We start from the raw sequence: 15,926 nt of genomic DNA, 5'->3' as shown, positions 1-15,926 counted from the left end.
TAACCTTGCACAACCTTGCAAACACCTTGCATAGCCTTGCAAACACCTCGGTGAGCAAATTGTTCTATTGTTTACATATATACTTCTTCAATTGAAGAACAGTACTATCACCTCCAATCTTGAAACAAGCAAAATCACATTGATATTGAAAGACTCCAATAACAGTAGGCAACATTAAACTGTAAATCAAAACAAAAAAACTCAATAACTTGAAAACATCTTTGAGTATACAATAGCTTGCGAAGTCTTTGCAAGGCTTTGCAAACACTTTACGTAGCCTTGCAAACACTTTGCAGAGCCTTGCGAACAAATTGTAGATTCTTCTGCATCTAAGTGAAAAAAACTTGTACTATAAACAACTAAGTTGTAAAATTAAACTGTAAATCTATTGTAAAACATAAATTAAAGATAGTTCAGAAACTATTAAGCATTATTTTGAAACTAATTGTCATTCATAACTCATTATTATCATTCATAACTCATAATTTATTGTTCAATGAAAGAAAGCAATCAAAAAGTTAGATTATACCTTGAAACACTATCGGATTCTCTTTCCATTGAAAGTATATAAACTTTTGAAACCCTAGCAAATTATGAAGGAAATTTCAACTTTCTCTCTCTAGAATGTAGAACCAAAAACTAAATCAAACCCCTTAAAAGCCTCTTCAAACAACAAGCAAATAGATTAAATCACCAAAACCTAAAAAGATCAACCTATCTTATAGCTAAAATCGATTCAAACTCCAGAAATTTTAATCGGCGTAGACAATCCAACTCGGTTCGTTCATGAGAAAAAATCAAGTTCCTGATTTATTGGTTAGGTTATTACTAGGTATTTCTAATTGAATAAAGGGTATTTTTTACTCTTAAAAAGTAGGTGCCTTTAAAAATGTCCTTCAAGACTATTTTTATAACTTACTTGGGGCCTAGCTAGGTAAAAAGATGGGTTGTCTTTTTAACAAAAAATACAATTTGTAAGTTGTTATGTGGAAATAAACACCTCCACCTCCACCTCACCTCACCTCACTCTCTCTCCTCCACTTCATCATCTTCACCGGCAAAGGTCGCCGGTCGGCCAATTTTCCGGCCGGCGACCTTCAAACATAAAAAATATATTTTTTTTTTAAAATTTCATCTCTCCTCTCTCTCGAGAAAAAAAGAAATTTCATCTCCACTCTCTCTAAACTCCGGCGAAGGGGGTTTCCCTTCGCCGGAGGTCGTCCAGCAGACCTTGAAGGTCTGTCGGAACAGACCATTAAGGTCTGCCGGAACAGACCTTCAAGATCTGCTCCGAGCAGATCTACAAGGTCTGCTTCGAGCAGACCTTCAAGGTCTGCCGGAGCAGATCTCCGACGAAGGGAAACCCCCTTCGCCGGAGTTTAGAGAGAGAGGAGATGAATTTTTTTTTTAGAGAAAGAGGAGAGATGAAATGAAAAAAAAATATCATGGTCGTCGGCCGGAAATTTTCCGGCCGGCGACCTTGTCGAAGAAGAGAGAGAGGTGAGGTGGAAAATTTCCCCATAAAATATATTTCTCCAGAAAATTTTCAAAATTTTACATATTCCCTTTAAAATTTCACACCCCGGAAACTATTTAGCTTTCCCAAAGCGCTGGCCTATATATAACATACTTAATTGGATGGGGGCAGTGTTTACTCCCTATCCTAAATTCTCTCCTACCCGGTAAATTTTTTAGGCCGCCCATTCAATGAGCTCAACCTCATTAAAAAGAAAATGAGCTTGAGCTCCTATTGGTTAATTTTTTGGACAATATCTCTCACCTCAAATAATCACCCATAATTTTAGGGATTGTTATATATGCACAAATAACAACCCATGTTGTGTATAAAGAATTACAAGACTGCCATCCATATGAGTAACTCTAGTTATTTTCTTTTGATCATTTACCCACGATTTTTTTTCTTTCTCTTCAATACGTGGACAGTGGACTTATAGCCAACAACTAATAACTCTCTAAATTCTCTTCTTTTTGTTGAATCCTCTCTAAATTCTCTATTTAATTTTTTTTTTTCTCTTCGTATGGCCTATTTAATTATCAACCAATCCTAGATTTTGATTAAAAGACATAGCTGTTTTTCTTTTCTATTCTTATTAGACAAAGAAAGAGAAGACTGAAAAGAGAGAGAGAAGAGGAAGATTAGGATAGAGAGAATTATACATGAAAGTGGTGGTGGACAGAAAGAAGAAGAAAAATAGTAAAACAGTGATGGTGGACAAACTTGGTGATGGTGGTGGTAGGGGATGAGAAAAAAGAAGAAGTGTTATATTTCTCTTTAAAATATTGCAGTCGAAAAATTAGTTAAAATTCATATTTTGTTTTTTAAAATTTCTACTTGGATTTTCTTTTCCCATAAGACCGGTCTTAAGTAATTTTAATAGGGTGTATAAATTAAAAAATATATGTTTAAAAACTAGACCTTCTAGATAGATTCTTCTGTGTAGACTATAATAAATTGTCACTTAAATTTTTTACAAAATAATTCAAATTATCTAGATATGGTGCTTCTATGCTCCCACATAAACAACATAAAAGACATTGAAGTAGGTAAGGTCTGTAGTGCAGGGAGGACGGAGGAGAAGATAAATCATACGTGGAAAATGGCAAAAGAAGTAGTCCTGATATGCCTTGTTTCTAGAACATGGCATTTTTGTAACTCTTTGTATAAAATGTGGGGTGTCTTTTGTTTACTAATAACTACTCCTTAAATTATGGCTTGTTAATTGGAGTGGGAGAAAAATCAACCAATAGGAGCTCAAGCTCATATTTTGAGCTTGAAATATGAGCTTGAGCTCACTGAATCAACCCTCAATTTTTTATCTTCATTCCATCCATGACCCGTTTAATGAAGGCAAAACCCCACTTGGTCGAACCAAATTACCACCCTTTTAATTATGTAAATTAGAATTGAGGGTTAGCCGTTATACTTTAGAGCACGTCCAAGTTGGAACCTGTTCGGTTAAATTGTCAATTGGAAGACAAGATTGGGATACTAACTGTAAACAAATGAGGCGTTTATTTTATTTCGTATTAATTTTATTGACTAAAATATATGATATTACTCGTAGTTACAAATCTTATAAAAGTCTTGCTGCCAGAATTACATTGTAATCACATGTGTAAATCGAGTACCATTTTAAAATCTTTAAATTTTTGTACGCTTTTGATTAATTAGACGTTCAATATTATTTTATTTAGGTTTTCCTCGGCACGGACTTCATGTGAGAATTCATCCACCAATCAAGGGAGGAAATGTACACAATTTCCTCTAATAACTGGAGTACTTCTAGAGGAGCAATTTTGAGAGTGACCTCAAGCATTGCAATATATGTTGAGGCATTTAATTGGGGAAATCTTGAATTCCCCAAATAATAAGAGATCTTTTTTTTGTTTGATGAAAGAGGTCAATGCCTAAATTTATTCAAATTTGCTTGATACATACTGAATATACAAGTTTATGCCATTGTTGATGGTGATATTAGATTTGAGTCCATGTTGGACTATCATGTGAATTACTCTTGTCATATAACCTTCATTTTATGCCATTGATACATAATGAAGATACATGCTGAGATTATTGTATACTAGAAATCAGATTTGCTTTTATATTGGTAACCTATTACAAATTTATCAACAATTTGTCAAGAAAAAAGATAGGTAAAAAATCTCAGCTTGAAGATAATTGGTCGATTTCTCAATAAAAATAACCTAATAATTGAAGAGGAGATGATCATCACCTAAATTTTGGTTCTAAAATATGTTTGAATTGCTTACAACCTCAATTGTTGAAAAATCACTTGAATATGGATCGATCTTATACTCAGAAGAGTGACTTCAAACATTTTTTAAGAACTAAATTGCGATGTTAGTCATTAATCGTTTGGCAACGCCTAAGTTACTTTTTTACTTATTTAAGAAGAAAAGTAGAAAAATTAATTTGGGAAGACAAAAAAAAATCAACTTCCCTTAAGTCGAAAACTAACTTTTTTGTTAAGTTAATTTTTTTAACTTTTGACTTCAAGATGAAGTCATCTTATACGGAAAAAGCGGCCAAAAATCCACGGCCAGAAATTCTCGGGAATTGGAGGGTAAGGCTTCTCGCGTTTTGGAGGGAGCGGCCAAAAATTCAAGGCCAATTTTTTTTTAACTTATTCTTTCTTACAAAGAAATCTAGGGTTTTTTTCCTCATGAACTCCAAATTAGCTTCCTCTCTTCCTCTTCAATAAAAATTGATAACCATCTCCAATCTTCAAAAAACTACAAGTAAGTCTCTGTCCATCTCTCATTTTCTCTCTTTATATCAAGTTGTGATAGTTATTTTCTATTTACTGGTTACATCTACCTTTCAGTTTCTCTCTCTATATGAAGTTGTGAAAGTTATATTCTATTTACTGGTTAGAAACATTGATTTCTGAATTCTTTTCTTATGTTTTTTGTTGTTGAGGTTTTGCTTGATCATCATTTAAAATCACTATTTTCATATAACAGACATATCCACGGGCGGGTAGATTTCGGAAACATGGTTGTCCTGAGTATAACAAGCTAGCGATTATATTTGGAGATACTGTCGCGGATGGGCGTCTCAAAGGATCACATAATAGAGATTTTGACTCTTCTGATGATGAAATAAGTCCAACTCAGGCATCGTTCTCGTAGTCCTAATGGTAGTAATCAAATAGATCGAGACAGTCCAAATGAACATATAAGAAATGAGGCAGCAGAAGAAAACACTGATTCAATCCAACCTCTATCTCATGCTAGTAATGGCGTAGCTCGACGAGGAAGAAGGGACAGTAGAGTGTCTCAAGTAAATGAAACGTTAAAAATATTAGCTGAGTCATCTAAAAGTAGAATAGAAGAAAGAAACAAATTCACGATAACTGAGTGTATTGAAATATTAGATGTCATTGGAAATATGATCCACAATGATACCTATATTAATGCTTTAAAACTACCAAAAGAGAAGGAATGGCGAGAGGCTTTTACCCGCATGCCTGACCACCAGAGGATGGGTTGGATCAATTTTTTTCAAAACAGACACATTTTAGATGCATTATTATTATATGTATATTTCTTTACGTATTATGACATTTATGTTTGATTTGGTACTTAGACGATTTTATTTAACAATATTTTTGTTATAAGTTTCAATTACAATGGTTGGTTTAAATTTTCTTTTGGAAAGTAATTTTTGTTGTTTCATAACATTGTATTTTTATATGTTCACATGTTTGAAGTTTTTGAAATGAGTTCAGATAATGAAACAAGTACTGATAGAGAAGAACATGTTAATGATTTATTAACAATACATTTTCTTGCACAATATAATTCTAGGTACTTCATGAGACAACCATATATGAATGATTCACTCACTGGAAGACAATATGTTTATAATGTACTAAATGGACATGTCGATCAGTGTCCAGATATGTTTCGTTTGAAGGCATATGTATTGTATGACTTGTGTGATGCACTTAAAGACGTGGACTCTTAAGAGATACTCGCTAGGTCAGTTTTGAAGAACAATTGTGTATATTTTTATACACGATTGGACATAATGAATGCAACCGTAATATTGCAGATAGGTTTCAACACTCACAAGAAACAATATCTCGACACTTTAAAAATGTGCTTAAAGCTATTTGTAAATTTTCCAAGCATGTTGTCATGCCTCCTGACTTTCAAACTGTGCACCCTTACATTAGGAGCAAAGGAGACAAAACTGGTATTGGTTTCAGGTAATATTATTATTATATGAAGTTATGTGTAACTTTAGGAGTATTTATTATAATTATGTAACTTGATTAATTTTCAGAATTGTGTTGGTGCAATCGATGGGACACACGTGAGTGCTTTTGTACCAGCCGGTAAAGCACAAATACCTTATCGTGGTAGAAAAACTTTACCTACTCAAACTGTCATGTGTGCATGCGATTTCGTTATGCATTTTACGTTTGTTGTTGCTGGGTGGGAAGGCACGGCAAATGATTCAAGAGTGTTCACGGAGACGATTACTGATGAACAAATGAAATTTCCCCATCATCCGGAAGGTAATTTAATTTATCACAAACTACTGTTTATGATATAATTTTTAGTTTTTTATTTTTTTTTATTAACAGGAAAATACTACTTAGTGGACTCGGGATATTCTAACGTAAACGATTTTTTAGCGCCTTACAAGGGAGAGAGGTATCATCTCAACAATTACAGAGGAAGTAATAGAGCGCCACATTCTCCTAGAGAGCAGTTCAACTAAGCACATTCATCATTGCGCAATGTTGTTGAAAGATGCTTTGGAGTATTGAAAGCTCGCTTCCCAATTTTAAAGATGATGCCATGTTTTAGTCTTCGGAAGCAGAGAAACAACGTAATAGTGTGCACTACATAACTTTATTAGGAAACATGCGTTGAACGAAGATATGTTCAGGATTTATGAAAGTGAGGACTTTATTGTTTCTAGAGAAAGTGGGAAAACCGGGGCTCAAAATTCGAGGTCTCTCGGAGTAAATCAAGGACGGAGAGAAATGTGTGTTACAAGATATATGATACGTCACAGTATGGCTGCACATTATCGATTACTTTTATAGACATATTTTATTTTTACATGGTTTTAGATATTTCATTGTTCATAGAAAAACATGTATCTCTACTTTATTATGTACCATTAAGTTTCGTTTTCATTGTTTATAAGAAATTGACTTTTATATGTATGCGGAATGAAAATTATGTGTCATTATTATCTAAATTCATTCTACGTAGAATAAATAATAATTAGAAGAATAAAATACGTTGTGAGAAAACAAGTCAAAAATATTACTGTTGTTGCCAAACTAACTTTTTGATTTATAACTAAGTGTTTTACCAAACTAATTTTGACTTTTTAAAAGTAAAAGGACTTCTACTACAAGTTAAAGTACTTTTACTTTTCGTTGTCAAACGACACCTAAATAAGGTTTATAAAAGAATTTTTTGGTTCCTAGTCCAAAAATCTACCCCTAAACACACATTTAGTCCCCCCTAATATTAATATAGGAATTTAAGCCAAAATAATAATTATAATGGATATTTAGTCCAAATTAGTTAAAGTATGTCTAGACTTCAAAGTTACAGTATTTTTCTGTTTAAAAATTCTTGTTTTGTTTCATAAATTACCTGTTATTTATTGTTAAAGTTTCATACTTTATTTCATGTTTTCCATACTTTATTTTCATTTTTTTTTATATGTGTCATACATAACACGTTATTTATCAACAATGTTTCTTCCAAAACGAAAAGGACTAAAAACTTATTTTCTGGGAAGATTGGACCTTAAACTTTTTTTGAACTTTATTTTGGATTTAAACCCGATGGACCCTTTATAAAAAACTTTCGAAAAATGTGTTAATTAGAAAAATCATCTTGCCCTCGTTCGTGGTGATAGAGTAGATATTTCGATATGTCCTCTTGTCCTATTGCGCCCACGGGGGTCACATTTTTTTTTTTTAATGATATCTCCTCAGTTTTCTATAATGGAGTAGTAAGAGTTTTGAAGGTATTTATCATAAAAAAAAAATAAATAAAAAAAAATAAAAAAAGAGTTTTGAAGGTATCAATAGGGTCAAGTACCTGAACAAAAAAAAATTGGGTCAAGTAAAACTAGCTGGATCATTGTATTTTCTTTTATTTTTTCCATGCTATCTTGGCATTTAGCCGTTTTACAAAAAGGCGAGATCTAACTAGGTATTTGCACTTTCCTCGTTTTACTAAATTTGGAGGAATCCAGTAGTAAGTTTGTGATCCCTTCCAAAAATAAAATAAAATAAATTAAATAAAGGAATATTAAAACAATTTTAAGATTCATTCAGTCTTTCCTAGGTAAATACATGGACCACTTCAAAAATATTAAATTAAAAGGTTATTAGCATTTGGCAATATCCATGCAAGTTGATAGTTAGATCCGACAAACTAAATTACTTTACAAGTAACCAAGTGAAAAAAATTGTGTGTTTCAAAAAAAAAAAAAAAAAAGTAAAAAAAATTGTGGTGATTTTTTTTGTGTGCATTATAAGTTTGGACGCAATATTATATTATTTTCGCCTTAGCTGATTTTCAATTATAATCAATATTTTATTCAAAATTTTGAGCTATTTAAGTGTGCAAATGCAGAGGATAAACACACACACACTGAGATCAATCAAAATTGAGAAAACATATCAAGTGATTGTGAGAGTGAGTTCTAGGGAGAAACCATGGTGATTAAAAGGGAATTGACACACTCATTGGAGGTTGCTGCCTCAGCTGATGATGTATGGGCAATATATGGTTCACCTGATATTCCTAGAATTCTAAGTGAAGAATTGCTTCCTGGTGTTTTTGAAAAGATGGAAGTCTTGCAAGGTGATGGTGGTGTTGGCACAATCATTGAAATTGTTTTTCACCCAGGTATGGCCAATCAATCAAATACCTTTACAAACTATGAGATACTTTATTTTGTGAAACCCTATCAATACCCTAATAACATATTTGTCTTTCGAAAGTCTAAAACCATCTTTTCATGTCTTACTTAGAGAAAAATGATAGGGAAATGATAGAGTGACTTAGAAATTGGTACTTAGAGGGTGACATATTTCCTCATTTAGAAATAAAAGCGGTCCCCACTGTAATCAAACTTTGAAAAAACCTTGTCTTTTAGTGATTCCACATCAGCGGGGCACTAAAATGCCCAAAAATTTGGGCACTCTAGCATCTTTGGCATTTAGTAGGAATGCATTTATAAATTTTAAGTTTATGTTGATACTCTACACCCCACAAAAAGTACCACCTACTTTGACAACTAAAAATTAGCTTTTTGTCTAGAAAACAACTATTTAATAAGAAAATAAATTACATGAGAAGAACATATATAATTTTTTAAAAAATTCTGCACAATTTATGACTGCGCAAAGTCCCAAATGGAGGGAATGGCATTTGAAAATGTACAGTGCACAGATTTAACTAAGTAAAATATGCGATGAAGAGAAGGACTTTGAAAATATACACAACAAATAACTTTTTCTAGAGCAAAAGTCGTTGATGTCATATTTTCAGGTTAGTCCGCACCTGACTTTTGGACCAGCCACTTATTCTTTTTATTACCTAGACATCTCCCTTACTAATTCTGTCTTTTTTAACCTTTGCAAATCAAAGTCTACAACCAAAAAAAAAAAAAACTAGACACTTACACATTTCACGTGGTTGAGTTTCATGTAGTACCGTTAATTAGGATTGTTGTCAATACTATTGTAACTTCTTCGAGGGTACTACCCCTATTTTTCTAATTCTAATCTTCTATATAATTTTTTTTTTGTTTTTTTTGGAAGACAACTACGATCTACGTACGTCGTAATATAATTTTAAACAATAGAATTACGTGGATACAATAGACAATGACACGTTAACTAATGGGTGAAATATGTTTATAATTATTATTAACTCATCTTAAAGGCACTCGTATACACTAAACTTAAAAACCATATCTATACAACTATACTAATAAATAGAATCAGTAATTAGAGCATCTCCAATGCAAAACTTAAAAAAAACTCTATTTGGCTTATGTGTTGAGTCTCAATTGAGATTTTCTTTCTTATGTGGCTAACTTGAGTGTCTCTAATTCAAGTCCTTCTCCAATGCAACACTCTAAAAAACTCTAATAGATACATGTGTCACACACACATTTAATAGGAAAAAGTAGTTGAGAAAGAAAGGCTTTCTATTGGTCCAAAAATTAGTTTTGATGACTAGGACACTTAAGACTCTAAAAAGAGATCTCAAAAATAGAGTTTCTAGTTGAGACATCTTAAAACTTAATGCTTCCACATCATCTGAAGATCTCAATTGAGTTTTGCATTGGAGAGGTTTTTTCTCAAAAAAAAACTCTAAAGTCCTAGGTGGCACTTAAGATTTTAAGATTGAGTCTTGCATTGGAGATGCTCTTAGATACCATCATTATTTAATATTATCACATGTAAACGCATTAGATTTAATCTATTATTAAGTGGCCAAGTAAATCTAGAGGATAAATAACTAAATGAACCCACTTGGCCTAGTCAACATCACAGAGATGACTCGAAAATACTGATGGACAATCACCCCAATTATGATGTGGCTGTCTCCGAGAGTGGAAAACAGATATACCACGTCGTGACAGAGGCGTTTCAACAACAAAAAAAAACGTCGTCACAGAGACAGATCCCAAATTTGTCTCTGAAGAGCAAATCTGTTGAACTTGTGAATCGCGTGAAAGTAGGATACTCCAAATTCAGGGTCAAAGAGATTCATAGCTCTAACCCTCACCAATAAGTATCCATAACTTACATCAAGTGCGCCACTAGTTTCAATAAAAAAAAGGAAGAGTAGCGTCTCTGAAGATAAAAGTAATTTAGATATTGTTTCTTCCTGTTTCACCCACATTTCTACATTAGGATAATTTTTAATTCCACAAAATCTTATTTAAGATCCTTTTATGACGTTGACTTAAAGACTGTAAATTACTGAACTTAGAAATCAGAATAATTTTATTACAACTCAATTTGAGTCATCACTAAACATTCTTTTAGTTGTGCGTCAGTGAAATATAAATTTGGGACCGTTTATGACCGTAGATAATGACTCAAATTGGACAACTATAAATTAGCTCCTTCAACAAAAAAAAAAAACTAAAAATTAGCTTTTGGTCTGAAAACTAACTATTTTGTAGAAAAGATTACAAAACAAAAACATATAAATCTTTTAAAAAATGTCAGACTTCGGTTTGAAGTGTGAGATTTTGGTTTGAATTGTCAGATTCGAATAGCTAAAATCAAATCTGGATGTACTAGATAAAAGAAATGACATTTGGATTTGTATCATGCATATGAGTAATATTTACATTGTACATTATGTGATGTACAAGGAAATATATGTTATTGTGCAGATTTTTTATGTACACCATAGATAATTTTTGTGACGCAAAAGTTTATTTATGTCATATTTTTTGGTTGGTCCGAACCTAACATTTAGGACTTGTCCCTTATTCTTTTTATGACTCATTCATCTCCCTTATTGACTCTTATCCTTTTTTTTTTTATGAGATTTTTTTTTTTTACTCTTACTATCCATTAATTTTGATTGTTGTCAATATTTTTGTAACTGAGGGAAAGTATCTACTTTTTTCTACCTATATATTTTTAAAATAGAATTATGTGGATACAATAGATAATGACACGTCGATCGATAGATGAAATATGTTTATTATTACTATTATTAACTTATCCTAAAGAAACTCGTATATTAAGCTTAAAAGTCACCATCTATATTCTATACCAATAATATAATCAGTAATTAGATACTGTCTATTATGATAGAACGGGTGGTTCTTTAAGCACCCGACCAAACTATTATAAGCGGGTCCTGTTAACACCAGTTTGGTCCGGTGTTTTTAGCAATGCCACTAATAAAATAGGTTAGTTTTTTTTTTTTTTTTTTTTTTTTTTTTTTTTTTTTGGAAGTCGACTACGATCTACGTATGTCATTACATTTGGCACTTGATACATCATAGATGTGATAAGCTCGATAACCGCCCATTCAAACACTAACAGAATCGGGCCTATAGCCCAACAAGACATGGTCTAAAACCCAACAACATTATTTACACCCTAATAACCCCAATTCAAATAACCAAAGATTCCACCTTCTCTTGGATTCGAACTTGGGACCTCCAAAGAATTTCTGGAGTTTATGTCAACACCTTGGAACCACTTGGGCTACCAACTGTTGACATAAAACAGGTTAGTTGGTTACTTGAATAACATATAAATGCAGTGATATTAAATCTAATACTATCTAATACTAAATGAACCCACTTGCTTTCATCAAAAAAAAAAAATGAACCCTCTTGCCCTATTCAAGATCCTAGAGATGACATGAAAATACTGATGGGGAATCACCCCAATGGTGATAATAGCTGTATGTGAGGGTAGGAAATAGATATACCACGTCATCATTGAGGCCAATTTAGTCAACACCAAGTAGCCCCACAAATTCTCTCATAAAAAAAAAAAGTAGCCCCACAAATTTCAACAAAAAAATAGGGCCTCTTATAATTTATATAAATTGATTATTTTTCTTCCTATTTCAACCACATTTCTGTGTCAGGATAATTTTTAAATCCACAAAAACTTATTTAAGATTTTTTATGATGTTGACTTAAAAATTTTAAATTACTAAATTCTTAGAAATCACAATAATTTTATCACAACTCAATTTCAATCATCAGTAAACACTCTATTAGGTGTGAGCCAGTGAAAAATAAATTTGGGACGGTTTATGGCCACAGTTAATGACTATGTCATTTTGTAGTAGAAACACATGGGCAAAGTAATTCATAATTAAGAAAGGATTATAATTATACCAATTATTATAAATATGTTTTACTGATTTCAGGAATAATTCCGCGTAGCTACAAGGAGAAATTTATCACAAACAATGACGAAAAACGACTCAAAGTTGTGATCATATGCGAAGGAGGATACTTGGACATGGGATGTACTTCTTACACAGATATAATTCACATCTTACCGACCGGTCCTAATTCATGTATTATAAAATCAGTTCTTATTTACGAAGTAAAAGAAGAATGCGCTGAGGCAATGTCTTCTCTAGTGTCGACCTTACAACTCTCTAGCATGGCTGAAGCCGTGGCGGAGTATCTTTACAATAAAAAGAAGACAGGGATTACGAGGAGAGAATTAACACATGAGTTAGAGGTTGCTGCCTCCGCAGATGCTGTTTGGGCAATATACGGTTCACCCGATATTCCAAGGATTCTAAGGGATGAATTGCTTCCCAATGTTTTTGAAAAGATGGAAGTTTTAGAAGGTGATGGTGGGGTTGGTACTATTATTGAAATTGTTTTCCATCCAGGTATGATTTATTTGAAACAGTGATGGTTCTTAAAATTAAGGGAAATGCTAAGTGTACAAAAGGTTTTGACTTGCTTGAGTCACTTAGGTAAAAGATCAGCCCAAATCATGGTCAAACTCTGAAAAATTTTGTCCCGTAGTGAAAGTGACTCATCAAGTGAAGGATTTCGTGGAAATCCTTTGTGCATTCCTGAGTACTGTTTAATTTCTTACTTCAGTTTTACTGACTACAATAGTTGTTTAACAAGGGATTAGATATGAGAGAAATATCATTAATAGTTTTCATTTTCAGGGGTTATTCCGCGTAGCTATAAGGAGAAGTTTATAACGAACGATAACGAAAAACGATTGAAAGTGGTGATCATATGTGAAGGAGGATACTTGGACATGGGATGTACTTCTTATACAGACATAATTCATATCATACCAACAAGCCCTAATTCATGTATTATCAAATCGGTGCTTATTTACGAAGTGAAAAACGAATATGCAGAAGCAATGTTATCTCTAGTCTCTACGTTACAACTCTCAAGCATGGCTGAATCCGTTGCTAATTATCTTTACAAGAAAAAGAAATTAGGGATAACGAGGAGGGAACTAAAACATGAGTTGGCCGTTGCTGCGTCCGCAGATGCTGTCTGGGCAATATACGGTTCTCATGATATTCCAAGAATTCTAAGGGATGAATTGCTTCCTGGTGTTTTTGAGAAGTTGGAAGTATTGAAAGGGGATGGTGGTGTTGGTACTATTATCGAAATTGTTTTCCATCCAGGTATTGAAATGCTTTTTCACTACGATTTTTTCCCAATGCTACTTCAAATCTTGTGTTCCGGTACATTTTAGTCTCAGGGGTTTTAGCTATTCGAGTCGAAACAATATTCAAAATAGGTCAAAATATTTAAACAGACTAAATACTTTTTTGTGAAACTAATTCCTTATATAACTTTTTAAGAGTGATTAGATTAATGACGGATAATTTATATTTTCATCCTTATAGGGATTGTTCCTCGTAGCTACAAGGAGAAGTTTATTACAAATGACGACAAAAATCGACTTAAAGTTGTGATTATATGCGAAGGGGGATACTTGGACATGGGATGTACTTCTTTTACGGATATAATTCATATCTTACCTACAGGTCCCAATTCATGTATTATAAAGTCGGTCCTTATTTATGAAGTGAAAGACGAATGTGCTGAAGCCATGTCTTCTCTAATTTCGACTTTACAACTTGCTAGCATGGCTGAAGCCGTCGCAAAGTACCTTGCCAAGAAAAAGAAAGTAGTGGTAAAGAGGAAAGAGTTAACACATGAGTTAGAGGTTAATGCTTCGGCCCATGATGTTTGGGCAATATACGGCTCCTCTGATATTCCTAGGCTTCTAAGAGATGAATTGCTTCCTGGTGTTTATGAAAAGATGGAAGTCTTGAAAGGGGATGGTGGTGTTGGTACTATCGTCGAAATTGTTTTTCATCCAGGTATGACCGATCGAAAACTATGAACCAAAGAATTATCAAGCAAGCCTTTTCCCCTATGCTGTTTCTTAGTGGCACTTCATAATCACTCTTTTGTTGCTGTCACTATCTAAATGAGCACATTTTTGATAAAATCAACCATATATATAGAAAGGTAAGGAACTTAATTTTTATTTTGTAATATTTTGTAGGGGCAATTCCTCGTAGCTACAAAGAGAAACTTGTGAAGAGCAATGACGAAAAGAGACTAAAAGAAGTGATTATATCCGAAGGAGGATACTTGGACATGGGTTGTACATCTTACAAAAACATAGTCCATGTCTTGCCAAAAGGTCCTAATTCATGTGTTATCGAATCAAGACTTATTTACGAAGCAAAAGAAGAATATGCTGATATCATGGCTTCTCTAATCACCACAGAGCCACTAGCTAGCATGGCTAAAGCCGTAGCAAATTACGTTCTGAAGAAACAAATCCGCGTATTAGGCTACGTGATTAAGCCTAAACTAGGTTATAGTGTTTTGGCTGGACTTCTTTTTTGCCTCGTTTTATTTGGAGTATTATTGATCGGAGGTGTTCATTTCTAATTAAATTTGTGTCCAAATCTATCTATGGGAGCTTGGCCCAAGCAATGAAGTATGCTTAGTTTGAATAAGAGATGGGAGGAAAATGATGTCTTAACGGCGAGTCTCGCCCATTTGTTTGTTATTTGATTAATTGCTGCTTTGGTGCCATTTTTCTTTTTCTTTTTTTTTTTGTTGAGTAACCCTTTTTCTTATTAAATAATTGTTTTGTTATAAGTTTCGAGGTTGTATCTGCCCTCTCAGCTGTTGATATTAATTTCTTTACAAGGCAATTGGGAAATCTTTTAACATTATAAGGTCTAAGTTGGTCAAATTTTTTCTCAAAAAAAAAAAAGAAGTTGGTCAAATTTAAAAGTATACAAGGTTTTCCTGGACATTAACTATTTAATTCTTTTATTTTATTTTATGGCGAAGATTGACTATGGTTGACTGGGTTAAAATGAAATAATGTGTGTATTTGATGGGTGTCTGAGGTGAAGTCAAAATTTCACTAATGAAGGTACGTACAATAGCAACCAAAATTTCACTACTTCTTGAAGAGGTATGAGAAACATTTATCCTACAATAGCTTGTTATATAGGTATATTTGGTCAGAACTCCTTATAAATTTTTTGCGGTAGTTATAAAGGATCACTCATATCTTTTCTAGTTTTCAGTTCCAAAAGTACTTTAATAATTTGCAAATACTTGTAAGAAGTTTGTAACTATTTGTAATAGATTTGCAACTGATTGTAAAAGATTTAAAACTGCTCAATTGTAAAAGAGTTGCAAACAATATATGTGTTTTAATCCAACAAAACACAAATGTTTGAGTTTTGAACCAAACAAAATATAACTTATCTTTTAATTAAAAAAAAATTAAAATAGGTTTTTTGATCCAACCGGAAGATGCTAGAGTTACATAGAGGATTACTTAAAGAATGGCATAGTG

At 32.9% G+C, this 15,926-nt stretch overlaps 1 protein-coding gene and 1 pseudogene across 1 annotated transcript; both read left to right on the top strand.

Annotated features, from left to right (window-relative positions):
- The first annotated feature begins 5,263 nt into the window (after positions 1 to 5,263).
- On the top strand, positions 5,264 to 6,605 carry LOC147536677 (uncharacterized; annotated as a pseudogene).
- A 1,546-nt stretch (positions 6,606 to 8,151) lies between these two features.
- LOC147536676 (uncharacterized) lies at positions 8,152 to 15,211 on the top strand. The gene is made up of 5 exons (XM_086639777.1): positions 8,152 to 8,439; positions 12,460 to 12,939; positions 13,231 to 13,710; positions 13,936 to 14,415; positions 14,604 to 15,211. The coding sequence occupies exons 1-5, from the start codon at positions 8,247 to 8,249 to the stop codon at positions 14,996 to 14,998; spliced, it is 2,028 nt and encodes a 675-aa protein (XP_086495903.1). The 5' UTR covers positions 8,152 to 8,246; the 3' UTR covers positions 14,999 to 15,211.
- Positions 15,212 to 15,926: the final 715 nt, after the last annotated feature.

The sequence above is a fragment of the Eschscholzia californica genome, unplaced genomic scaffold (genome assembly GCF_041429995.1).
Source record: "Eschscholzia californica isolate CP2 unplaced genomic scaffold, dmEscCali1.0.p SCAF_5, whole genome shotgun sequence".
In the NCBI taxonomy this organism is placed as follows: Eukaryota; Viridiplantae; Streptophyta; class Magnoliopsida; order Ranunculales; family Papaveraceae; genus Eschscholzia; species Eschscholzia californica.
Note: the sequence above shows the minus strand (reverse complement) of the source record. Positions and strands in the feature narration are given on the sequence as shown.